The sequence below is a fragment of the Gadus chalcogrammus genome, chromosome 19 (genome assembly GCF_026213295.1).
Source record: "Gadus chalcogrammus isolate NIFS_2021 chromosome 19, NIFS_Gcha_1.0, whole genome shotgun sequence".
In the NCBI taxonomy this organism is placed as follows: Eukaryota; Metazoa; Chordata; class Actinopteri; order Gadiformes; family Gadidae; genus Gadus; species Gadus chalcogrammus.
The window spans coordinates 18,763,842-18,790,963 of record NC_079430.1 but is presented as its reverse complement, the minus strand read 5'-3'; the positions used below and the strand labels follow the sequence as shown (position 1 = coordinate 18,790,963).

The 27,122-nt window shown below is 43.1% G+C and overlaps 3 protein-coding genes across 3 annotated transcripts; all 3 read left to right on the top strand.

The window, feature by feature from the left end:
- The first annotated feature begins 12,907 nt into the window (after positions 1-12,907).
- On the top strand, positions 12,908-14,424 carry LOC130372497 (CD209 antigen-like protein E). Its single transcript, XM_056578542.1, has one exon. It carries the CDS (start codon positions 13,115-13,117, stop codon positions 13,880-13,882), a length of 768 nt encoding a protein of 255 aa, XP_056434517.1. The 5' UTR covers positions 12,908-13,114; the 3' UTR covers positions 13,883-14,424.
- Positions 14,425-23,388: 8,964 nt separating this feature from the next.
- LOC130372671 (natural killer cells antigen CD94-like) lies at positions 23,389-24,567 on the top strand. The gene has a single exon (XM_056578798.1). The coding sequence runs from the start codon at positions 23,458-23,460 to the stop codon at positions 24,223-24,225; it is 768 nt and encodes a 255-aa protein (XP_056434773.1). The 5' UTR covers positions 23,389-23,457; the 3' UTR covers positions 24,226-24,567.
- Positions 24,568-25,938: 1,371 nt separating this feature from the next.
- LOC130372310 (natural killer cells antigen CD94-like) lies at positions 25,939-26,688 on the top strand. Its single transcript, XM_056578267.1, has one exon. It carries the CDS (start codon positions 25,939-25,941, stop codon positions 26,686-26,688), a length of 750 nt encoding a protein of 249 aa, XP_056434242.1.
- The last annotated feature ends 434 nt before the right edge of the window (positions 26,689-27,122 follow it).

Sequence of the window (27,122 nt, the reverse complement as noted above, 5' to 3'; positions counted from 1 at the left end):
CTTTAAACAGACATTGTTCAAAGGGACAATGATATTGATTTTTAATTTATTTTGAGGACTCAGTTCAAAATAGTTTAGTATTTTAATCCGATCCTGGTTACCGCAATTTATTTTAGAGGAATCTTTTGGCTATATTCTTTGAATCCCAACAGCAAAACATAAAACGAATGCTCAGACTAGATAAAAATGGGGCATCTTTGGATGTTGCAGGCCTATACTAAGCTCGTCCAATCATTTCATTCAGACCAAATTAAATCAGTCAGACAAAATTTCAGAAAATAATAAATTTGTAAAGTATTTTCTGAAGCGGTATTTTCTTCAATAGATGAATTGTTACTATCAATTCATGAAAGTAACAAAAAGAATTGTGATACTGGGTTGGCTACAAGTCTGACACTGAAGTGGTCAGTAGCGTAGGCAGAGACCATGGGGTGGGCCAGCACAAAATGGTGTGGGACATCTATTCCCAGAAGAAAATGACTTACAAAAACACGTACATGTACCTTATCCTTCATGCATTTATAACACCGCTCTCGCAAAACGGCGGTTCCGCTTGGGAACTGTAACTTTATTCAAGCCAAGACCTGTAAGGCTCAAATGTGTGTTAGATTAGAAGAATGCCACAGAGACGCACACCAGGAGTTCTTCAAGGGCGGTTGGTAGAATCTTTTTTCTTTTAAAACCAAACGTATAATGATGAGTCCCAATAACACCCATTACAAGCCGTTTGGAGTTCTGCCTTTTCTTGTGTTTTAGTGGAAGTCCACCTAGATGTACGATGGATAGATCAGTCTACCAGACACCCCATTGGATTGTAGAAAATGTTGCAGATCCATCCATCATACATGTAGGTGGAAACGCCCACTTGTGATAAAACAACGATTATCAAACGGCTTGTCACGGTTAATCACACTCACATCTGCTAATCACACATTTTATATAATTTTCTATTCCACCAACCATAATATATTCTTTCTTCCTTAGTATTAGGATCTATTCTGATAAGTTTGTGTCAATTACAGTGTATTAGTGAGTTTTCTGATGGTGAAAGACTCACGGTTTCCTGGGTTAGTTGTGATGTAAACTACAGGGATATGTCTCCCCTCCTGCAGAGCTGCACTACTGTACGGGCGCTTACCGCATCTCCCCCACGGACGTCAACAGCCGTCCTTCGTCCTGCCTGACCAACTTCCTCCTCAATGGTACGCAGGCACCTGGTAACAGTCTGACCACATATCAGACTCACTGATCAGAAGGGTTTGCTTTGGTTTTATAAGTTAAGTGAGACGTAGTGAAAAAATTAAGTTTTTGGGTTTTTGAGAAAGGGTATACATTTAAATAAAACATGTTTAAACCTTTCGTTAGACTCATAGCATTATTGCCTAAGACATATACCAAGGTTTATCTTGTATTTAGCGTCAAAAATGCCCAAGTTAAATAGATGACTTAGGCAGTGATTATGGAATTTAAAAAGCACCCTGATTGGCTTAGGATACAGCCAATGAGGCACAGTGAATCAGCAGCCTCAGGACAGTAGAGTTAGATTAGATATCATCATTCGGCCAAAATATGACTCGGGCAATTATGCTACGAAGCTAACGATTTATAAACCTTATTGAAACTCGATATTAATTGATTTAATTTGACTCACCTGTATTGATCAGGCCGATCGGTGCTGCTGGAGCAGCCCCGGAAGTCGGGGTCGAAGGTCATCAGCCACATGCTGAGCAGCCACGGCGGGGAGATCTTCCTGCACGTGCTCAACAGCACCCGCTCCACCCTGGAGGACCCGCCCTCCATCAGCGAGGGCTGCGGCGGGCGCGTCACCGTAGGGCTGCTCCGCTGTGGAATTAATCATAATAACCATTAATTTGGTCAATATTGAAATCAAGATTATTCAAACAAATTATCAAACTATTTTTTCAAACTTGAGTTTGAAAAACATGATGCATTTTTTCAGCATTTTTCTCAAAAAAACCTCTTTGAAACTGAGAACTTGGAAATGTTAAAAAAATACACAAAATGTTCAGAATACTACTACTTTATAAAATGTGTTTAATAGCACAGCCCTACATCAGTGAGTCCCTTATCCCAGGTATCTCTATACGGGGAATGGGTTAAAGGCGTCATAAAATACCACCAGGTGTGAGTGTGATTAGCTGTTACAAGCCGTTGATTGATCATGAAGGGATGAATCTGTGCCATCGGATTTTGAAAACAAAAAGCCATTGAATTATAAGCAAGGAATATTTATGCATTGAAATAACGTATCTGGATTTTTTTGCCTCTGAATAAAAGCTCTTTCTCTCAATCCTATTACTTTTGCAGAGGATTGAGTTCGCAGCCATCGCCACCAAAAGGCAAGGCAAGGCAATTTTATTTATGTAGCACTTTTCATACACGAGGCAGACTCAAAGTGCTTCACATATAAACATTGTCATGCAATAAAAAGGAAATAATAGATAAGTAAAATAATAAATTTGTAAAATCGATAGAAAATAAAGGCAAAGTTAAAAATGCATTTTAGAAAGTGCAATGTATTTAAGATCAGATCAACAGTCTCTCTGGTATACCCACATCGGGACTCCAACCCGACCTAAAAGGAACTTAAGTATTTTGGCCCTAAACCATGTAGGGATTTAGGTTAGCAAATCAATTCTCTGAAATACAGGAAGCCAATGTAACAATTTAAGAATTGCTGTAATACGTTCAAATTGTTTGGTCTTTGTTAGAACTCTAGCAGCAACATTCTGAACAAGCTGTGGTTGCCTTAGAGTTTTTTTTGGGAGACCTCATATTTGTTGATTCTTTACATCCAGAGCCAATAAATAAATCGAATGCGCCGACAAAAATAAAGAAAATCGTATATCTCTGGATGTTGCAGGCCGATACTAAGCGTGTACAATCGTTTATCTCAGGTCAAATTAATAATTGGACGGCCTACCTGTCTGTCTACCTACCTTGTAGACTGGGGGCAGATCTGCGTTGTAATTTAAGGGGGTGTCACGAACATGGAATTTCTTTCTGGAGTGGACATCAATAATATCACCAACGTCTATCAAAAGATCTTCTGTAACAGACACAGCCATTAATAGTTTAATTGCATATATACTATTAATGTGCAACACAAGACCATAAGCATGGGCAGAGACTTGGAGCAACTTCTCCAAAGGCTTAATAATGTGACATAGCAGAGAGATGCACTGCTTTGCCCACAGGAGTGTCCACATGATTGGGATAAGTTTGGTTGTAAATGTTACCGCCTCTCCAAAGTTTGGGGATCCTGGAATGAGTGCAGGCGGTTCTGTGTTTCCCATGGAGCAGATCTTGTGGTCGTGACAGTAAAGAGGAGATGGACTTCATTAGCAGGTATGGCGGGTGCATCATGGTCGGAGCGACAGATGAGGCCAGTGAAGGGTTGTGGAGATGGGTTGATGGGACCGTCCTGTCAGTGGATAACCCCTCCTGGAGAAAAGGGAAACCTGATGGTGGCAAGGACAAGAACTGCTTAAGAGAGGTCCGGGAGAAGACCAACTGTGAATGGACAGATGAGCGCTGTGAAGCCAGAGACTGGGGGCTTTGTGAACTTAATTTACGAAAATGATGGATGAAAACATTGCTTTGTGACTATTTTTTATACCTTAATGCCAACAGACGTTGATTGTTTTGTTTCACACTTGTCGAGTTCTGCCATTCGATAAGAGCCGTGATTGGCTGCAAGGTTTTTATCTCCTTAAAAGGAGATATGAAGACTTCACTGGTCACTGCAGGAGCTGTACATATGCTGCGTTTTAATATCCATCCGTCTCGGAGGTCCGAGGACATTGCCTAGCGACACGCACAAACACGCCCCTTTTCCTCGGACGGCGAACTCGCCATCTCGGTTGAACTCAGTGGTGACCGAGCAAAATTGTGACTTGAAGTATGAACTGTTTTCATTGTGCTTGGACCACTTTGGTGGTTTAAATGGCAATTTCAATCACTCGTATTACTGCAATACCTTACTGCGTCCGTATCTCTGCCTATGGCCTATAGCCTACTTATTTTGGAGCACCTGGTCCTCTGCCAATGCTACCGCGACCACAGCTTTCCGGGTGGCGTCCATGTTTTCCTCCAACGACCGAGCGAAATAATAAAACGCTTGAAGTGTGGGCGTGGCGTCAGATCCGAGATCCGAGTCGTTTCGCAGAGAATACTCGAACGCTGCAATAGATGCTGCTCTTGTTACATTATTTTTTTCAATGTTTCCATAGTTGCTGTGTTGGAGGCTGAGGTTAGGCAGTTAAGAGTCATGACAGTCATTGGCTTGTTTTCAGTTGCTGCAAACCACACTAGTTCTCTATCTAGGACTGCATTTGCTTCCTTTGCCCCCTCTGATAATTATTTAATTATTTTAAATATTACCATATTTTAAATGTAACTTGACTTTGTCACAATGTTGTGTGATCACAACAAAACAGAAATTGATGAAATGATCTAGTGGTTCTCCAGCGTTCAGAGCAACAGTAGACTTCTGTCCTGGTGTCTGAATCGGCTTGTAGGTCTGCACTTAGTTTTGCCTTACTGAATGAACACTTTTGAACGTACATGTTCATATATGCATTCGCACACATACATTAATTTGTAAAATGTACTGAATCTGTAAATGCAGTGTCCATTCAGCTGTGTTTGCTCTAGTGAATTTGACATTTCATTAAATCAGCTCTTGATTAATATTTTTTGATGATATTTTATTCATTGGATTTAGTTTGGACTTGGTCCATTTAAACAGACATTGTTCAAAGGGACAATGATATTGATTTCTAATTTACTTTCGAGACTCAATAAAAAATAGTTTAGTCTTTTAATCCGATCCTAGGTCGCTCAACAAGTGCTTGGGTTAAAATCCTTCTGGGGCCGCCCGTGCTTAGAACAGTTTCCTCTTAAATCGAATGTTTCAGTCACTCATGAATCTGTAATTATTGCAGTTACATTATTATTAAGGCGCTTTGGGTAAAGCATCTGCCTAATGATCGTACACATAATTTTCGGTTACTTGTGCAATCTGTTCTCTATATATTCTTTATTACTTTTGAGTTTGACCTTGGTGTAGAAACATTATTTTCTGTTCAATGTCAAATTGAAAAATTCAATTCTGCAGCTGCTTATGGAAGTTCAAGGTTCATCGATGTAGTATGCAGTCCACCCATTACTAGTGATAATATATACAAAAAAAGTGAACTTTCCCCTTGCATGGGTTAAGTTTATTTTTAATTTGTCACCTTTTCTCTTCCGGCCTTCAGAATGGACGTCCTCAAAAACGGAAAGGCCTCCAGATGATCACAGCACACCCTCATAGTAGCAGTAGCAGCCGCCATGGTTACCATGGTAACCATGGACCACGCCATCCACGGATACGGAGGACTTGGGGGATGTCTTGAGCGTTCTCCTCCCGACATTGTTTTCCCATGCGGACACTTGGATACAAACACAACAGACTTTGAGCTTAGACGTTGGATCTTCTCTGTTTTTTTTTACTTTAGTTTTTCTCTTTAAAGTTCTTTGTTCTGTACATATGCCGATTACACGTCGTTTTAAAGCAATAAAGTTGTCATAAGATGATGCATCTTGGTTGTCGGTAGAAGAATAATTGAAGCGATGGTGTGTTAAAGCTGGGGTAGGCAATTTATTTTAGAAGCATTTTTTTGTCATATTCGTTGATTCTTTACATCTTGACCAATTAAAAAAATGGAATGCAAAAAATAAATAAATCTTTGGATGTTGGAGGCCTATAATAAGCCTGTCCAATTACTTAATTCGGGCACACCAATTGGTCAGTAGCGTGGGCAGAGATCAAGGGGTGGGCCAGTAAAAAATGGTGTGGGACATCTCTTCCCGGAAGACTACAATTTACAAAACATGTACACGTACCTTATCCTTCATGCATTCATGACCCCTCTCGTGCAAATGGACAGTCAGCTCTGTTGGGGGACTTTTACTTTTAGCCAAGACCTAAAGCTCAAATGTGTATTTGAAGAATGTTTTGATGTGTATTTTGGTCCTTTTGATGTTGATCGAATCAACTTTACGTTAATGACTATAATTGATGCACCGCATGTTAGGGATGGGAATCGAGAACCGGTTCTTGTTCAGAACCGGTTCCGAATCAACCGATTCCTTGGATTCATTAACAAGCCTGCTTAACGATTCCGCTTATTGGTTCCGGTCGCGGCAAATGCGTCGTGACGTCACACACACGCTGCTTTGATTTGGTTCAGAACGCAGCAAACATGTCGCCGCCGAGGAAGAATCGCATTGTGCGTTCACACCAAACGCGACGGGGCGACAAGATCCCATACAAAGTGAACGTAGAGACGCGTATAAGGGCGAATTTCTCGCGGGAGAAAACCGGCGACAAGTTTTTGTCGTGATGACAGCCAATCAGCGTTCAGCCGTCAAACTCAGTGCAGTGCAGTCCGGGTGAACTGCGGCATGGAGGAGAAAGTGATTGTTGCAGTTTGCGACTCCCGGACTCTATATATATATAATAGTATATAATATATTATAATTGTATATATAATATCACGGCCAACAGCTCTGTCGCCTCCGGATGGCCGTAGCGCGGGGAGCTCTCATAGGGATTGGGCTTCTCGGGGTTTGTTTACCTGGCTGCATTGCTATGGTTTCCGGTCTTGTGTGTTCCAACGGTTTATTAGGTAGGCCCATCTAATAAATCTCTGTCTAATCAATGCTTCATTTTGTTTATGTCAGTTGAATTTTGTTACAAGTTGAATGCAAATGAGCACTGTTAGCATTCCAAAAGGCACAAGCTCTTACTTGGCTGTTTTCAGTCTGTGTTTTTAGTTTTATGGCACATAATGATGGCATTTGGGCTTAAAAAGCCAAACATATATTTTTTCGTCTAGACCAATTGATTTTGAAAATGTACAATTTCCTAATACTACTAGAAGCACTTCTGATCAGATATTAAAGAGATTTAATGCAAACAAACACATTTATACTTTCTCACCCAATGAGAATCGATAAGAGAATCGATAAGGAATCGGATCGATAAGCAGAATCGGAATCGGGAAATTCTTATCAATTCCCATCCCTACCGCATGTACCACTTACTAAGAAAACAGGATGTGTCTTATCATACACATTGACTCTGCAAGCCCATGTAAAGTGGCATCTGGTTAAAATACTTCCTGTTTGATGAAAGTAGGTAAGACTTTGAGATGCTGTGATTCCAAACGCACAGAAAGACCAAACACGCATAGGTGTAGGACGATTAGATAAACTCTGAAACCAGTTTGGACCAGAATATGGCTGAGGTGATTCACGCCAGGCCCAACATGATGTTCAGGGCAGGGAACACACAAGTAGATGGAGAGGAGGGTATACAGGACATCTACGATAGCATTGAGAGCCTCGGAGATCAACACCAGGACTATGTGGGGACAGAGGAGTCCTCCAATACTCTGGGAACAGTAAGAAGTCAGCAGCAGGACCCTGTGAGCCCTCCTCAGTGGCCGATCAGGGCTGTGGTGGTGCTTCTGGTCCTGCTGTCTGTTGCCCTGCTGGCTGGACTGCTTCGGTTGGCAGTGCAACACAAGACTCTAGGCATGGGCAGAGACGTGGAGCAACTTCTCCAAAGGCTGAAGAATGTGACAGAGCAGAGAGACTCACTGCTTATTAAACAGGACTGTCCACGTGGTTGGGATGACTTTGGTTATAAATGTTACTTGCTTTCCAAAGTACTGGGATCCTGGAATAAGAGCAGGAAGTTCTGTGTTTCCAATGGAGCAGATCTGGTGGTCGTGGACAGTAAAGAGGAGCTGGACTTCATTAGCAGGTACGGCGGGTACTTCTGGCTCGGAGCGACAGATGAGGCCAGTGAAGGGTTGTGGAGATGGGTTGATGGGACCGTCCTGTCAGTGGATAACCCTTCCTGGAGCACAGGGAAACCTGATGGTAACAAGGACAAGAACTGCTTAAGGACGGTCGGGAAGGCGAGTAACCTAAAATGGAAAGATAAGAGCTGTGAAAGCAAGATAAGGGGGCTTTGTGAACAAAATCTAATAAAATGACGGATGATAAAAAAAGAAAGAAAAAAAAGGATGTTCGTTGTTTTGTTTCGCGCTTGTTGGGTTCTGCCATTCTGCCAAGAGCTTTGATTGGCTGCAAGTTGTTATCTCCTTAAAATTACTTAATGAACACTTTTGAAGGTACATATGCATATATGCATTCGCACACATACAGTAATTTGTATACAGCTGTGTTTGCTGTTGTGAATTTGACCTTTTATTAAAGCAACTCTTGATTCATATGTTTTGCTGATATTTTATTCATTGGATTAGTTTGGTATTGGTCCCTTTGAACAGACATTGTTCAAAGGGACAATGATATTGATATTTAATTTATTTTTAGGATTCAATAAAAAATAGTTTAGTCTTTTAATCCGATCCTGGGTCGCTCAACTAGTGACCAGGTTCAAATACTTCTGGTGCCGCCCGTGCTTAGAACTGGTAAATCTTAAGTCTAATGTTTCAGTCACTCATGTATCTGTAATTATTGCAGTAACATTACTGTTAAGGCGCTTTGGCATTTTTCTCAAAAAAACCTCTGGAACTGAGAACTTGGAAATGTCCCCCTTAAAAAAATACACAAAATATTCAAATTGAAAATGTTTACAAAATAAGGTACTAATATTTATCCAGCTGTTCTGCAAAAGACATTTAATGAATAAAATAAATAAACTTTATAAAATGTGTTTAATCGCACAGCCCTACATCAGTGAGTCCCTCGCTCTCTCACCAAAGAATCAACACATCGTCCAGACAGTCTTATCCTGTCTACCTCTGTTGTATACGGGGAATGGGTTATAGGCGTAATATAATACCACTAGGTGTGAGTGTGATTAGCTGTTACAAGCCGTTAATTGATCATGAAGGGATGATTCCTCAGGACTTTGGGGAGTTCATGAGGGAGAACTATGGAAGTAAATCTGTGTAATCAGAATTTGAAAACAAAAAAGCCATTGAATCTAAGCAAGGAATATTTATGCATTGAAATAACGCATCTGGATTTTTTGCCTCTGAATATAACTCTTTCAATTATCAACAAATAATTGTAAAAAATTCTAAATCAAATATTCAACGTTTAAAAATTCAACTTAAATATCTTCAACGGCCCCAAATTCAACATGCCAAAGTCACCTGCAAAATTCAATGTATGAAGTTCAGTGTTAACATCCGGCCACCTAAGGAAGAGCAATCAATCCTAGATTCTAGATTGCGGTCAAGCACGGAGAGCGGGAATAAGAGCGTCCCTCGCTGGTACTTTCTTTCATGATACAAACGTTAATTCTAAACAGCATTTTACACAGTTGCCCATAATAAGAAATGCAGAAAGGTATATCAACGTCATTAAACACTGACTGTAGCTTTTTATGGGGAGAGAAGCAACGGTGGTGGACCTTACTAAACGCCCTATTCATTGTATCGGTCGGTAAAATGCTAATAAATTAAAATAAAATGTATTGAATAACAAAGTAAAAAGGACATAGATTTACTTCCATACTAATGTGTGTTAGAAGTACCACTTAATAAGAAAACAGGATGTGTCTTGCCACACAGTGACTCTGCAAGCACATGTAGCAAGTAACCTCTGGTTAATATACTTCCTGTTTGATCAAAGTAGCTGTTAAGATTGACATGCTGGCATTCAAAACGCTCAGAAAGACCAAGCACTCGTAGGGGTAGGACGATAAGATAAACTCTGAAAACAGTTTAGACCAGAATATGGCTGAGGTGATTTACACCATGCCCAACATGATGACCAAGGCCAGGAACACACAAGGAGAGAGAGAGGAGAGGATAGTGGAGATCTACGTTACCAGTGAGAGCCTCAGAGAACATGTGGGGACAGAGGAGTCCTCCAATACTCTGGGAACAGTAAGAGGTCAGCAGCCGGACCCTGTGAGCCCTCCTCGGTGTCCGATCAGGGCTGTGGTGGAGCTTCTGGTCCTGCTGTCTGTTGTCCTGCTGGCTGGACTGGTTGGGTTGGCAGTGCAACACAAAACCGTCATGGACAGAGACGTGGAGCAACTTCTCCAAAGGCTGAAGAATGTGACAGAGCAGAGAGACACACTGCTTTGTAAACAGGAATGTCCAGGTGGTTGGGATAGGTTTGGTTGTAAATGTTATGGTCTCTCCAAAGAGCGGGAATCCTGGAATAAGAGTAGGGAGTTTTGTGTAAGCCAAGGAGCAGATCTGTTGGTCGTGGACAGTGAAGAGGAGATGGACTTCATTTACGGCAAAGACTTGAACGGCTGGCTTGGAGCGACAGATGAGGCCAGTGAAGGGATGTGGAGATGGGTTGATGGGACCGTCCTGTCAGTGGTTAACCCCGCCTGGTTCAGCGGGAAACCTGATGTTGGCAAGGAGAAGAACTGCTTAAGGAGGTTCCGGGGGACGACCAACTTTAAATGGACAGATGAGAGCTGTGAGGCCAACAATTATGGGCTTTGTGAACTTGATTTAAGAAAATGATGAATGAAAACATTTCTTTGTGAATATTTTTTAAATCTAAATGCCAACAGTCGTTGATTATTTTGTTTCATGCTTGTTGAGTTCTTCCATTCGATAAGAGCTGCGATTGGCTGCAAGGTGTTGACTCCTTCAAAGGATTACAATACATTATTTCTTTCAATGTTTCCACAGTTGCTCTCGGTGTTGGAGGCTTTTTTTTTATTTATTATACAGGAAAGTATTAGAAGTAACAAAGTTACAATATAAAACGGGCCTGTTTCAGTAAAATAACTGATTTCCAGCAGTTTCCTGAAACTGTGAGGCTGAGGTTAGGCGGTAAAGAGTCATGACAGTCATTGGCTGGTTTTCAGTTGCTGCAAACCACACTAGCTCTCTGTTTAGGGCTGCATATGCTGCCTTTGCCTTTGTCCCCTCAGCTAATTATTAAATTATTTGTCTGTTTAAATGTATCTTGACTTTGTCACAATGTAGTGTTATCACTACAAAACACTTGTGTATAAATTAACTGTTGGTTTTACAGTGTTCAGAGGAACACTAGACTTGTGTCTGAATCAGCTTGTAGGGCTGCACTTAGTTTTGCGTTACTGAATGAACACTGTATGAACAACATATGCATTCGCACACATAGTCATTTGTAAATTGCATTGAATCTGTAAATGCTGTGTCCATTCAGCTGTGTTGCTGTAGTGAATTTGACCTTTTATTAAAGCTACTCTTGATTAATATGTTTTGCTGATATTTTATTAATTGGATTTAGTTTGGACTTGGTCCCCTTAAAGAGAAATTGTTCAAAGGGACAATGATATTGATATTTCATTTACTTTTAGGATCCAATAAAAAATGGTTTAGTCTTTTAATCTGATCCTGGGTCGCTCAACTAGTGCCAGGGTTCAATTCCCTCCGGTGCCGCCACTGCTTAGAACAGTTACATCTTAAATCTAATGTTTCAGTCACTCATGTATCAGTAATTATTGCAGTTATATAATTGTTAAGGCACTTTGGATAAAGCATCCCTAAAATGATTGTACAAATATTTTCCTGTTACTGGGGCCATCTGTTCACTATGTACACACTTTATCACTTTTGCAGAGGGCTGAGTTTGACTTTGGTATGGACGCATCTGTTTCTGTTCAATGTCAAAGTGAAACATTACAAAATGTGCAGTAGAAACATGGTCCTTCTACAGCTGCTTATGGCAGATCATCAATTTAGTATGCAGTACACCTTTTAGTATAGTCTAGTATAGAATAATTTCAGGCTGGCTCTGACAATAAAATAATATCGTATCGTAGTTAACACAAAAAAAGTAAACTTTCTCCTTGCATGGGGTAATTTTCTTATTCAGTTGTTACCTTTTTGCTTCCGGCCTTCAGAATGGATGTCGACGAAAACGGAAAGGCCTCCAGATGATCTCAGCACACCCTCACAGCAGCAGCAGCCGCCACCATGGTTACCGTGGTAACCATTGGCCACGCCCTCCAAGGAGGCAGAGGACTCGGGGGGACTTCGGGACCGTATTCCTCCCGACTTGGTTTTCCTACACGGGCACTTGGATACAAACAGACATTGAGCTCCGACCTCGCATCTTCTCAGTTTTTTTATTTATTCTTTAGTTTTTCTATTCAAAGTTCTTTGTTTTGTAGATATGCCGATCACACGTTGTGTGAAGCAATAAAGTTGTCACACGATGAAGCGTTTTATCGTCGGTTCAGAACTAATTGAAGCGATGTGGATTAAAGCTGGGGTAGGCAATTTATTTTAAAATAGTCTTTTGGCTATATTCTTTACATCCCAACAGCAATACATGAATCGAATGCTCAGAAAAATTAACAAAAATGGGGCATCTTTGGATGTTGCAGGCCTATACTAAGCTTGTCCAATCAGTTCATTCCGGTTTCATTTCATTCCAAATGAAATGATTGGATGGCTTACTTGTCCGTCTACCTACCTGGTAGGTAGCCTGGTAACTACCTTTAACTCACGGGGATTCTTCTATTGAGGGGACATTCAATGGATAAAATGTTAGTATCAATTCATGATACTGGGAGTAATAAAATAAAAAGCGTGATACCAGGTTTGCTACAAGGCTGACACCAAAGTGGTCAGTAGCATACGCAGAGAACGTGGTGGGCTAGTAAAAAATGGTGTGGGCCATTTTTCCCAGAAGACCACTTACACATTTTTTTACTGTATATGTACCCTATCACTCGTGCATTCATAACACCTCCCTCACAAATGGGCAGTCAGCTCTGCTGGGGAACTGTAACTTTATTTTAGCCAAGGCATATGGCTCAAATGTGTATTTGAAGAATGTTGATCTGTATTTTGGTCTTTTCGGACAATCAACCTTACGTTTATTACCATAAGTGATGCACAAAAACGTACCACTTCCTTAAAAAACAGGATGCGTCTTACCATACACAGTGCCTCTGCAAGCCTCTGTAGATTCTGGTTAAAGTACTTCCTGTTTGATCAAAGGAGGTGTGAAGACTTTGATATGATGGCATTCAAAACGCACAGAAAGACCAGGCATGCATAGGGGTAGGACGATAAGGTAAACTGACAGTTTGGACCAGAATATGGCTGAGGTGATTTACGCCAGGCCCAACATGATGACCAAGGCCAGGTACACACAAGGAGATGGAGAGGAGAGGAGAGTGGAGATCTACGCTACCATTGAGAGCCTCAGAGATCAACACCAGGACTACGTGGGGACAGAGGAGTCCTCCAATACTCTGGGAACAGTAAGAAGTCAGCAGCTGGACCCTGTGAGCCCTCCTCGGTGTCTGATCAGGGCTGTGGTGATGCTTCTGGTCCTGCTGGCTGTTGCCCTGCTGGCTGGACTGCTATGGTTTGCAGTGCAACACAAGACGAAGACTGTAAGCATGGACAGAGACGTGGAGCAACTTCTCCAAAGGCTGAAGAACGTGACAGAGCAGAGAGACTCACTTCTTGGTAAACAGGACTGTCCAGGTGGTTGGGATAAGTTTGGTTGTAAATGTTACCGGCTTTCCAATGTGCGGGGACCCTGGAATAAGAGCAGGAAGTTCTGTGTTTCCCACGGAGCAGATCTTGTGGTTGTGGACAGTAAAGAGGAGATGGACTTCATTAGCAGGTACAGCGGGAACAACTGGCTCGGAGCGACAGATGAGGCCAGTGAAGGGATGTGGAGATGGGTTGATGGCACCGTCCTGTCAGCGGATAACCCCTCCTGGAGAAGAGGGAAACCTGATGGTGACATGGTTAAGAACTGCTTAAGGGTTAGAGAGAAGCCCAACTTTAAATGGACAGATGAGAGCTGTGAAGCCAGAAACTATGGGCTTTGTGAAAATCATTTAATTAATTGATGTATGGAACATTTCTTTGTCTGACTGATTTGTTTCTTTGACTATTTCTTAAATCTTTGATCGATGTTTTGTTTCATACTTGTTAAGTTCTTCCATACGAAAAGAGCTTTGATTTGCTGCAAGGTTTTATCTCCTTAAAAGGAGATGACATGAAGACTTCCGTGGTCACTGCAGGAGCTGTACATAGATGCTTCTCTTGTTACTTTATTTATTCAATGTTTCCACAGTTGCTCTTGATGTTGGAGGCTGAGGTTAGGAGGTAAAGAGTCATGACAGCCATTGGCTGGTTTTCAGTTGCTGCAAATCAAACTAGTTCTCTATTTAGGGCTGCTTCAGCTGCCTTGGCCTTTGTCCCCTCAGCTAATTATTTGATTATTTTTCTGTTTAAATGTATCTTCACTTTGGTACCATGTAGTGTGATCACAACAAAACACTGTTATTTGTTGGTTCTACGGTGTTCAGAGAGAACAGTAGACTTGTGTCCTGATGTCTGAATCTGCTTGTAGGTCTGCACTTAGTTTTTCGTTGCTAAATGATCACTTTTGAAGGTACAAATGCATACATGCATTCACAAACATACAGTAATTTGTAAATTGTATTGAATCAGTACCTTTTATTAAAGAAACTCTTGATTAATGTTTTGCTGATATTTTATTAATTGGATTTAGTTTGGAATTGGTCCCTTTGAACAGACATTGTTCAAAGGGACAATGATATTGATTTTTAATTTACTTTTTGGACTCAATAAAAAATAGTTAGTCTTTTAATCCGATCCTGGATCTGAGTACTAGTGCCAGGGTTAAATTCCCTCTGGTGCCGCCCCTGCTTAGAATAACTGCATCTTAAATCTAATGTTCTATGTCGTATAGGCTTCGCCTTTTAAGGCTATCGCTATTGGGTTATCCCTAGGCGTGAGCCGTAGCCCTGTAAAATTTGTAATCCCCGCCCACCAACAGCGTGGGCCTCAATTACGTCTGCGGGCCTCAACGATGTCCGCAGTTCGCAGATATAGGCGGGCGCCGGCGGACGTTCTGCTCCCCCGTTTTCTTCAGCGTTCCTAGCATACTGAAAGATACGAACATGGGCTCCAGGACGGTCAGCATCTGCAAGCAATGTAACACGGGTTACATCTTGCCTCATGACGGCCATGAAGTGTGCGAGGGCTGCCTGGGGCATGAACATGCCCTCTTGGCGCTCTCGCCGCTCTGCCTGTGTCGGCATTGTAAGACGCTGTCGATGGAATGCCGACAGCGCAGGGCCGACACTGCTGCCGCCATCGTTGAAGGTGCCGACGACTTCACCGTCCCGCTCGACGATGCCCTCTCCCTCCTCGTGGGCCTCGTGAGTAGTCGGACGACTCCCTCCGCGGCGAGGAGGGGGCGTCTCCCCCGGCTTCCCCTCTCCGGATGGAGGGGTCGGAGCCCGGGGCAGCAGCATTGCCCGTCTCTCGTCCGGGCATTATCGCCAGGGCAGCCGCAAACCCCCGACGCCCGGACCAGCTGCATGGACTCTGGGGGCTCGAGGCCGCGACACGCCCCGCCTGTCTACACCCGATCCGGCCGATGTTTCCCGCCATCAGCCCATACTTCAGTGGGGCTGCGGCGGAGCTCGGGGGGCCGACCCTCATTGTCTGGCCGAACGGGCAGTCGACGTGGCGAAAGCCGCCGGCAGAGTCATCCTCTGCCTCTGCTCCACCGGTGCGGTGACGGCGGCCCGGACGGCGGCGTGACAGCACCTCATCCAGAGGAACCTGTGGTTAATGCAGACCCCAGGCATCCCTGAGCCAATGAGGCGGCAGCTAATGGAGTGTCCCATCAGCCCGGACGGGCTGTTCGGCCCCCGCCTGTCGTCCATGGTGGACGAGATTCAGGCTGCGTCCGAGGAGGCGGAGAAGTTCCGGAGACACGTCTCCCACCCTCCGCCTCCACCCCGGCAACAGCGCTCCGCCCCGGGTTCCCGTCGCCGCCATAGGCCGTCAGCCACGGCCACTGGCCCCCCGGCTTACGAGCCTCGCCCGGCTTACAAGCCCCACCCGCCTCCGTCTCAGGATGCGGCGAGCGGCCAGCAAGGGCCCCGGGCAACGGGCTCATGGGGCAATGCCCCACACCACGAGCGCCAGCGAAGGCTATGATGGTGCGAGGGAGAAGCGTGTGACGGCGAGGAAACAACGGCTCTTTTAAGAGCCACCCACCACTTTATTAAAGACGGCTGTTTCCTCCACACACCCCAGTTAACGCCGGAGCCTATCGGCTCGGCCATAACTGTTTCACACGCGTCTCCCGCTACATATGGACAGGCCGTCTATAAACCTTGTATTATCGATCGAGCCTTTCATTGCTTTTTAAAAGGCAACCTCGCCCGGCTTACCGCCAGCAATGGCCTCGGGCAATGGGCTTTTGGGGCGGTGCGTGACGGCGAGACACACCTCTTTATCTCTTTGTTTACTTTGAGAAGATCGACTGTGACAGAAGAAACGTCCAGTGCGGTTCCAGCTGGTTTTCCAGCATCAGTGTTGAAGAAATGGATGAAAAGATATTGATCGTTGACTGCAAAAGTAGGGTGTAGTTCAGGGGTGGTGTACATCCAACTCCATTCAACCTCTCCTTCCCACAAAGGTTCCGCACAGAGCCGGTTTGGGCTCGAGACTCAGTAGTGTGGAAGTGGAGGCGATGGTGTTCTGTATTTGAACAGCAGAGGGTGATATAGGATCAGATTCCCTGCTGACTACTGTGAAACCTCACAGCTCAGGGCCATAATGGACTCTGGTAGGGTCAGGGCAAAGGTTTGAGTCACCCTGGCAGAATGTGGACCAGTTTTCTCCGTGCTTAAGAACTCCATTGTTGAGTGCAAGCTGGACTCTATTCCTGGAGATAGCATGGGGGTCTTGAGGACTGTTGTGGACGGTCTGAGATCCTCGCTCTGTTGCAGAAGAGGGCTGAATCTGTACATTTCCCCAATGGTGTCATTGCTTAAGGCCGGCATGAAAGTTTGGGATGTTTCACAGGAGTGTGATCATCCGTCACGTTTTCCACGTCCGTTAACAGGACTGGCACAACCTGTGAATCTGTGAAACTCTCTCTGTTTGGAATCAGGGATGGGTACGTTATTGACCTGAAGTTATCTTGGACAAGAGAGTTTTGTGCCAGATAGGGAATGTTTCCAATCCATTTGCGATAAATACTCCGTTAATCCCCCGACATCGGTCAACAGCGGCGTCATCCATGTTTGAAAACCGTGACCTTGGAAACGACGACATCATCATGATTGGGGTTGATTCTCCGGGCAACCACAAAGGCCTCCTGCTGTGGCTGCCTGTCTCTCTGCTAAAGTTAAACTGTTCAGAGGTCAAAAGTCGCGGGGGCGCGCATATAGGCATCGAAGTCCGCCCCATGAATGACATCAGAAACGGCGACGAAGGCGGCGGAACGATATCTCGCTATGATCTCGCACCCGAGGGCACCGATGATGTCATTTCCTGTGTGAGTCCATCTCAGGGTGTCGCCTGCGAGTGTCGGCCTTTGAGCGTCTGAGTCAGGGAGGAATCTCGGCTTGGCGGCGACTGGGGGAACTTGGCAGTGTATTTGGTATCCTCCAAGGGACCTGAAAGACACAAACCGAGTTAATACAACACCTTAATAATTGAATCCCATTAAGAGGCCGGTACCAAACAGACCAGCTTTAGAATCTATACCCCCTCCTCTTTTTTGACCATTGACCCCCTCCCACATCCATCCCCCCCACAAGATTAAAGACTTTGGGAACTCCCCATTCATGCAGATGTGCAATGCAATTCAAACTCATTTACCTATTCTTTCAATGAAAATGTTCAATGTCAAAGTGAAACATTGTCAAATGTGCGGTATAAAAAATGGTCATTCTGCAGCTGCTTATGGCAGGTCAAGGGTCATCGATGTAGTATGCGGTGTACCCGTTAGTAGTGATCATACATACAAAAAAAGCGAACTTTCTCCCTGTATGGGTTAAGTTCCTTGTTCATTTGTTACCTTTGCTCTTCCGGCCTTCAGAATGGGTGTCCACGCAAACGCCAAGGCCTCCAGACGATCACAGCAAACCCTCACAGCAGCATCTGCCGCCGCCACCATGGTTAGCACGGTAACCATTGACCACGCCCTCCACGGAGAGAGAGGACTCTGGGGACGCCGGGAGCGTTCTCATCCCAACTTTGTTTCCCACACGGGCACTTGGATACAATCACAACAGACATTGAGCACCGACGTCTACTTTTGTTTTTCCATTTAAAGTTCTTTGTTTTGTAGATAAGTCGATCCCATGTTGTGTAAAGCAATAAAGTTGTCACATGATGTTTAATTTCGTTGATGGAATAATAATCGAAGCGATGCAGTGTTAAAAAAAATTTATATCGAATACACTAAAGTAATAAAAGAGAAAAAATAAAATAATGGAGGAATATTGCAGGCCTATCATTTCATTCGGGCCAAACTAAATGATTGGATGGCTTACCTGTCTAACTACCTGGTAGGCCAGGGGCAGATCTGCTTTGTAACTTGGGGGGAGTATTTTCTGAATGCAATGTACCTTGTGGTTATTGACTACTTCTCAGGCTACATTGAAGAAGCTAACCTCACCTCAACTACCACAGAGATGTTCATATCACACGCCATGGTTTCCCGGAGACTGTCGTCACCGACAACGGCCCCCTATTCTCTGCAACTGAGTTTCCCGACTTCACCAGAGAATACGACTCCAGCCATGTGACCAGCAGCCCTCGTTATCCGCAGAGATACAGGGAAGCTGAAGGAGCTGTGCGGACGGTTAGATCTCTCCTGGGTAAGGGAGAGGATCCACACAAGGCACTCATGGCTTTCAGGGCTAGCCCGTTGTCACATGTCAGCTATTGAGGGGGTCGGCATATCAGAACACCTTTGCCGTTAGCCAGGAGAAACTACAGCCTAAGTGGCCTGAACTCCAGGCTTTCAAAAGGAAGGATCAAGACATGAAGGAGGAACAAACTTCCTGGTTTAATAAGCTCCAACACAAAGATCTTAAAACGTTGACCTGCCCTCGGGAGTCTACGGAGAGACAGACTCCACATCAGGGTCATTCCAGAGACCCCTACCATGACAAGATCAGGGCGCGTCATAAGAAACCCAGCTAGGATAGACTTGTAATCACCAGTCTTATACAGTTAGGGAGCGTGGTTTAACAGAGCAGGATAATCCCTGCCAGTGGAGGAACAATTTAACAAAGGGCCCTCGGGCAGAAATGTGTCAATCCCCCCCCCCCCCCCCCCCCCACCCTTCGCACACACACACACACACACACACACACACACACACACACACACACACACACACACACACACACACACACACACACACACACACACACACACACACACACACACACACACACACCCTGTCTGCGCAACACTGTAGGCCAAGATTAAACTCATCAGCATTCTGGGTTGCAAGGTTTTATTTCCTAAAAGGAGATGACATGAAGACTTCACTGGTCATTGCAGGAGCTGTACATAGATGCTGTTCTTGTTAAATTATTTTTTCAATGTTTCCACAGTTGCTCTCGGTGTTGGAGGCTGAGGTTAGGCGGTAAAGAGTCATGACAGTCATTGGCTGGTTTTCAGATGCTGCAAACCACACTAGTTCTCTATCTAGGGCTGCACTTGCCTTTGTCCCCTTAACTAATTATTGAATCATTTTCTGTTTAAATGCATCTTGACTTTGTCACAATGTCATGTGATCACAACAAAACACTTTTGTATTAATAATCTAGTGGTTCTACGTCTACGGTGTTCAGAGAGAACAGTAGACTTGTGTCTGAATCGGCTTGTAGGTCTGCACTTAGTTTTGCGTTACTGATTGAAACTTTTTAAGGTACATATGCATAGACAGTATGTATTCGCACACATATATTCATTTGTAAATTGCATTGAATCTGTAAATGCAGTGTCCATTCTGTTGTGCTCGCTGTAGTGAATTTTACCTTCTATAAAATAAATTCTTGATTAATATGTTTTGCTGATATTTTAGTATTTGGATTTAGTTTGGACTTGGTCCCTTTAAACAGATATTGTTCAAAGGGACAATGATATTGATTTTTAATTTACTTTGAGGACTCAGTTCAAAATAGTTTAGTATTTTAATCCGATCCTGGTTACCGTAGTAACCATGGACCATAACCTCCACGGAGGCGGAGGACTCGGGGGATGCTGGAAGCGTTCTCCTGGATGATGCGTTTTGTCGTTGGTTGAGAACTAATTGAAACGATGCAGTGTTAAAGCTGCGGTAGGCAATTTATTTTAGGGGAATCTTTTGGCTATATTCTTTGAATCCCAACAGCAAAACATAAAACGAATGCTCAGACTAGATAAAAATGGGGCATCTTTGGATGTTGCAGCCCTATACTAAGCTCGTCCAATCATTTCATTCAGACCAAATTAAATCAGTCAGACAAAATTTCAGACAAAATACAATTTTTAATTTAGGGGGAGTATTTTCTGAAGCGGTATTTTCTTCAATAGATGAATTGTTACCATCAATTCATGAAAGTAACAAAAATAATTGTGATACTGGGTTGGCTACCAGTCTGACACTGAAGTGGTCAGTAGCGTAGGCAGAGATCATGGGGTGGGCCAGCACAAAACGGTGTGGGACATCTATTCCCAGAAGAAAATGACTTACAAAAACACGTACATGTACCTTATCCTTCATGCATTTATAACACCGCTCTCGCAAAACGGCGGTTCCACTTGGGAACTGTAACTTTATTCAATCCAAGACCGGTAAGGCTCAAATGTGTGTAAGATTAGAAGAATGCCACAGAGACGCACACCAGGAGTTCTTCAAGGGCAGTTGGTGGAATCTTTTTTCTTTTAAAACCAAACGTATAATGATGAGTCCCAATAACACAGATCCTCATCATTCTCCGATTGTAAAGCGCATGGCTTTTGGTCTGAAGAACTACCTCGCTTCTTTAGCGACTAAAGAGGCACATAGCTCTCACACTACTTCCACTGCTTATATTGGTAGTAACAATTATATGCAACAATACATAGCAACAATACTATGTTAAACGGGTGATATTATGCCTTTATTATGCCACCAGGTGTGAGGGCGATCAGCCATTACAAGCTTCTTTTTCTTGTGTTTTAGTGGAAGTCCACCTAGATGTACGATGGATAGATCAGTCTACCAGACTCCCCATTGGATTGTAGAAAATGTTGCAGATCCATCCATCATACATCTAGGTGGAAACGCCCACTTGTGATAAAACACAGATTATCAAACGGCTTGTCACGGTTAATCACACTCACATCTGCTAATCACACATTTTATATAATTTTCTATTCCACCAACCATAATATATTCTTTCTTCCTTGGTATTAGGATATATTCTGATAAGTTAGTGTCAATTACAGTGTGTTAGTGAGTTTTCTGATGGTGATAGACTCATGGTTTCCTGGGTTAGTTGTGATTTAAACTATAGGGATATTTCTCCCCTCTTGCAGAGCTGCACTACTGTACGGGCGCTTACCCCCACGGACGTCAACAGCCGTCCTTCGTCCTGCCTCACCAACTTCCTCCTCTACGGTACGCAGGCACCTGGTAACAGTCTGACCACATATCAGACTCACTGATTAGAAGGGTTTGCTTTGGTTTTATAAGTTAAGTGAGACGTAGTGAAAAAATTAAGTTTTGGGGTTTTTGAGAAAGGGTATACATTTAAATAAAACATGTTTAAACCTTTCGTTAGACTCAGAGCATTATTGCCTAAGACATATACCAAGGTTTATCTTGTATTTAGCGTCAAAAATGCCCAAGTCAAATAGATGACTTAGGCAGTGATTATGGAATTTAAAAAGCACCCTGATTGGCTTAGGATACAGCCAATGAGGCACAGTGAATCAGCAGCCTCAGGACAGTAGATTTAGATTAGATATCATCATTCGGCCAAAATATGACGCGGGCAATTATGCTACGAAGCTAACGATTTATAAACCTTATTGAAACTCGATATTAACTGATTTAATTTGACCCACCTGTGTTGATCAGGCCGATCGCTGCTGCTGGAGCAGCCCCGGAAGTCGGGGTCAAAGGTCATCAGCCACATGCTGAGCAGCCACGGCGGGGAGATCTTCCTGCACGTGCTCAACAGCACCCGCTCCACCTTGGAGGACCCGCCCTCCATCAGCGAGGGCTGCGGCGGGCGGGTCAACGACATGGTTTACATAGGAATGAATAGGCGCCATTTTGGAATCCGTTGTCCATTTTATAATATGTCCATGGTCACCGACTACCACATCACCGTAGGGCTGTGGAATAAATCATAATCACTATTATTTTGGTCAATATTAAAATCACGATTATTCAAACTAATTATCAAACCATTTTTCCAAACTTGAGTTTGAAAACATGATGCATTTTTCTCAAAAAAAACCTCTTTGGAACTGAGACCTTGGAAATGTTAAAAAAATACACAAAATGTTCAAACACAAAATGTTTAGAAAATAATGCACTAATATGTATCCAGCTGTTCTGCAATTTCTATAAGACATTTAATGAATAAACTAAATGCACTTTATACAATTTGTTTAATCGCATAGCCCTACATCAGTGAGTCCCTCGCTCTCTCACCAAAGAATCAACACATCGTCCAGACGGTCTTATCCTGGCTACTTCTGTTGTATACAGGAAATGGGTTATAAGCGTAATATAATACCACCAGGTGTGAGTGTGATGAGCTGTTACAAGCCGTTGATTGGTCATGAAGGGATGATTCCTCAGGACTTTGGGGAGTTCATGAGGGAGAACTATGGAAGTAAATCTGTGCCATCAGAATTTGAAAAAAAAAAGCCATTGAATTATAAGTAAGGAATTTTATGCATTGAAATAACGTATCTGGATTTTTTTGCCTCTGAATATAACTCTTTCTATTTTCAACAAATCATTTTCACCTGTCTTTTTCAATGTTAAAAAATTCAAAATCAAGTATTCAACGTGAGAAAGTACAACTTAAATATTTTCAACGGCCCCAAATTCAACATGCCAAAATCACCTGGAAAATGCAATGTTGTTCAGTGTTAACATCAAGGAAGAGCAATCAATCCTAGATTCTAGATTGCGGTTAAGCAAGGAGAGCGGGAATAAGAGGGTCTCTCGCTGGTACTTTCAGTCTTGATACAAACGTTAATTCTAAACATCATTTTACACAGTAGCCTATAATAGGAAATGCTCAAAGGTAAATCAACGTCATTAAACACTGACTATTGCTTTCTATCGGTCGGTAAAATGCTAATCAAATCAAATAAAATGTATTGAATAACAAAGTAACAAGGACATAGATTTACTTCCATACTAATGTGTGTTAGAAGTACCACTTACTAAGAAAACAGGATGTGTCTCAACACACAGTGACTCTGCAAGCCAATGAAGCAAGTAGCCTCTGGTTAATATACTTCCTGTTTGATCAAAGTAGCTGTTAAGATTGACATTCTGGCATTCAAAACGCTCAGAAAGACCAAGCGCTCATAGGGGTAGGACGATAAGATAAACTCTGAAAACAGTTTGGACTAGAATATGGCTGAGGTGATTTACGCCACGCCCAACATGATGACCAAGGCCAGAAACACACAAGGAGAGAGAGAGGAGAGGATAGTGGAGATCTACGCTACCAGTGAGAGCCTCAGAGATCAACACCAGGACTATGTGGGGACAGAGGAGACCTCCAATACTCTGGGAACAGTAAGGAGTCAGCAGCCGGACCCTGTGAGCCCTCCTAGGCGTCCGATCAGGGCTGTGGTGGTGCTTCTGGGCCTGCTGTCTGTTGCCCTGCTGGCTGGACTGGTTGGTTTGGCAGTGCAGCACAAGATAGTCATGGACATGGGCAGAGACGTGGAGCAACTTGTCCAAAGGCTGAAGAATATGACCGAGCAGAGAGACTCACTACTTCGTAAACAGGACTGTCAAAGTGGTTGGGATGACTTTGGTTATAAATGTTACCTGCTTTCCAAAGTGCTTGGATCCTGGAATAAGAGCAGGAAGAACTGTGTTTCCCATGGAGCAGATCTGGTGGTCGTGGACAGTAAAGAGGAGATGGACTTCATTAGCAGGTACGGCGGGTACTTCTGGCTCGGAGCGACAGATGAGGCCAGTGAAGGGTTGTGGAGATGGGTTGATGGGACCGTCCTGTCAGTGGATAACCCTTCCTGGAGCACAGGGAAACCTGATGGTAACAAGGACAAGAACTGCTTAAGGACGGTCGGGAAGGCGAGTAACCTAAAATGGAAAGATAAGAGCTGTGAAAGCAAGATAAGGGGGCTTTGTGAACAAAATCTAATAAAATGACGGATGATAAAAAAAGAAAGAAAAAAAAGGATGTTCGTTGTTTTGTTTCGCGCTTGTTGGGTTCTGCCATTCTGCCAAGAGCTTTGATTGGCTGCAAGGTGTTATCTCCTTAAAATTACTTAATGAACACTTTTGAAGGTACATATGCATATATGCATTCGCACACATACAGTAATTTGTATACAGCTGTGTTTGCTGTTGTGAATTTGACCTTTTATTAAAGCAACTCTTGATTCATATGTTTTGCTGATATTTTATTCATTGGATTAGTTTGGTATTGGTCCCTTTGAACAGACATTGTTCAAAGGGACAATGATATTGATATTTAATTTATTTTTAGGATTCAATAAAAAATAGTTTAGTCTTTTAATCCGATCCTGGGTCGCTCAACTAGTGACCAGGTTCAAATACTTCTGGTGCCGCCCGTGCTTAGAACTGGTAAATCTTAAGTCTAATGTTTCAGTCACTCATGTATCTGTAATTATTGCAGTTACATTACTGTTAAGGCGCTTTGGCATTTTTCTCAAAAAAACCTCTGGAACTGAGAACTTGGAAATGTCCCCCTTAAAAAAATACACAAAATATTCAAATTGAAAATGTTTACAAAATAAGGTACTAATATTTATCCAGCTGTTCTGCAAAAGACATTTAATGAATAAAATAAATAAACTTTATAAAATGTGTTTAATCGCACAGCCCTACATCAGTGAGTCCCTCGCTCTCTCACCAAAGAATCAACACATCGTCCAGACAGTCTTATCCTGGCTACCTCTGTTGTATACGGGGAATGGGTTATAGGCGTAATATAATACCACTAGGTGTGAGTGTGATTAGCTGTTACAAGCCGTTAATTGATCATGAAGGGATGATTCCTCAGGACTTTGGGGAGTTCATGAGGGAGAACTATGGAAGTAAATCTGTGTAATCAGAATTTGAAAACAAAAAAGCCATTGAATCTAAGCAAGGAATATTTATGCATTGAAATAACGCATCTGGATTTTTTGCCTCTGAATATAACTCTTTCAATTATCAACAAATAATTGTAAAAAATTCTAAATCAAATATTCAACGTTTAAAAATTCAACTTAAATATCTTCAACGGCCCCAAATTCAACATGCCAAAGTCACCTGCAAAATTCAATGTATGAAGTTCAGTGTTAACATCCGGGGACCTAAGGAAGAGCAATCAATCCTAGATTCTAGATTGCGGTCACGCAAGGAGAGCGGGAATAAGAGCGTCCCTCGCTGGTACTTTCTTTCTTGATACAAACGTTAATTCTAAACAGCATTTTACACAGTTGCCTATAATAAGAAATGCAGAAAGGTATATCAACGTCATTAAACACTGACTGTAGCTTTTTATGGGGAGAGAAGCAACGGTGGTGGACCTTACTAAACGCCCTATTCATTGTATCGGTCGGTAAAATGCTAATAAAATAAAATAAAATGTATTGAATAACAAAGTAAAAAGGACATAGATTTACTTCCATACTAATGTGTGTTAGAAGTACCACTTAATAAGAAAACAGGATGTGTCTTGCCACACAGTGACTCTGCAAGCACATGTAGCAAGTAACCTCTGGTTAATATACTTCCTGTTTGATCAAAGTAGCTGTTAAGATTGACATGCTGGCATTCAAAACGCTCAGAAAGACCAAGCACTCGTAGGGGTAGGACGATAAGATAAACTCTGAAAACAGTTTAGACCAGAATATGGCTGAGGTGATTTACGCCAGGCCCAACATGATGACCAAGGCCAGGAACACACAAGGAGAGAGAGAGGAGAGGATAGTGGAGATCTACGTTACCAGTGAGAGCCTCAGAGAACATGTGGGGACAGAGGAGTCCTCCAATACTCTGGGAACAGTAAGAGGTCAGCAGCCGGACCCTGTGAGCCCTCCTCGGTGTCCGATCAGGGCTGCGGTGGTGCTTCTGGTCCTGCTGTCTGTTGCCCTGCTGGCTGGACTGCTTGGGTTGGCAGTGCAACACAAAACCGTCTTGGACAGAGACGTGGAGCAACTTCTCCAAAGGCTGAAGAATGTGACAGAGCAGAGAGACACACTGCTTTGTAAACAGGAATGTCCAGGTGGTTGGGATAGGTTTGGTTGTAAATGTTATGGTCTCTCCAAAGAGCGGGAATCCTGGAATAAGAGTAGGGAGTTTTGTGTAAGCCAAGGAGCAGATCTGTTGGTCGTGGACAGTGAAGAGGAGATGGACTTCATTTACGGCAAAGACTTGAACGGCTGGCTTGGAGCGACAGATGAGGCCAGTGAAGGGATGTGGAGATGGGTTGATGGGACCGTCCTGTCAGTGGTTAACCCCGCCTGGTTCAGCGGGAAACCTGATGTTGGCAAGGAGAAGAACTGCTTAAGGAGGTTCCGGGGGACGACCAACTTTAAATGGACAGATGAGAGCTGTGAGGCCAACAATTATGGGCTTTGTGAACTTGATTTAAGAAAATGATGAATGAAAACATTTCTTTGTGAATATTTTTTAAATCTAAATGCCAACAGTCGTTGATTGTTTTGTTTCATGCTTGTTGAGTTCTTCCATTCGATAAGAGCTGCGATTGGCTGCAAGGTGTTGACTCCTTCAAAGGATTACAATACATTATTTCTTTCAATGTTTCCACAGTTGCTCTCGGTGTTGGAGGCTTTTTTTTTTTATTTATTTTTTATTTATTATACAGGAAAGTATTAGAAGTAACAAAGTTACAATATAAAACGGGCCTGTTTCAGTAAAATAACTGATTTCCAGCAGGTTCCTGAAACTGTGAGGCTGAGGTTAGGCGGTAAAGAGTCATGACAGTCATTGGCTGGTTTTCAGTTGCTGCAAACCACACTAGTTCTCTATTTAGGGCTGCATTTGCTGCCTTTGCCTTTGTCCCCTCAGCTAAT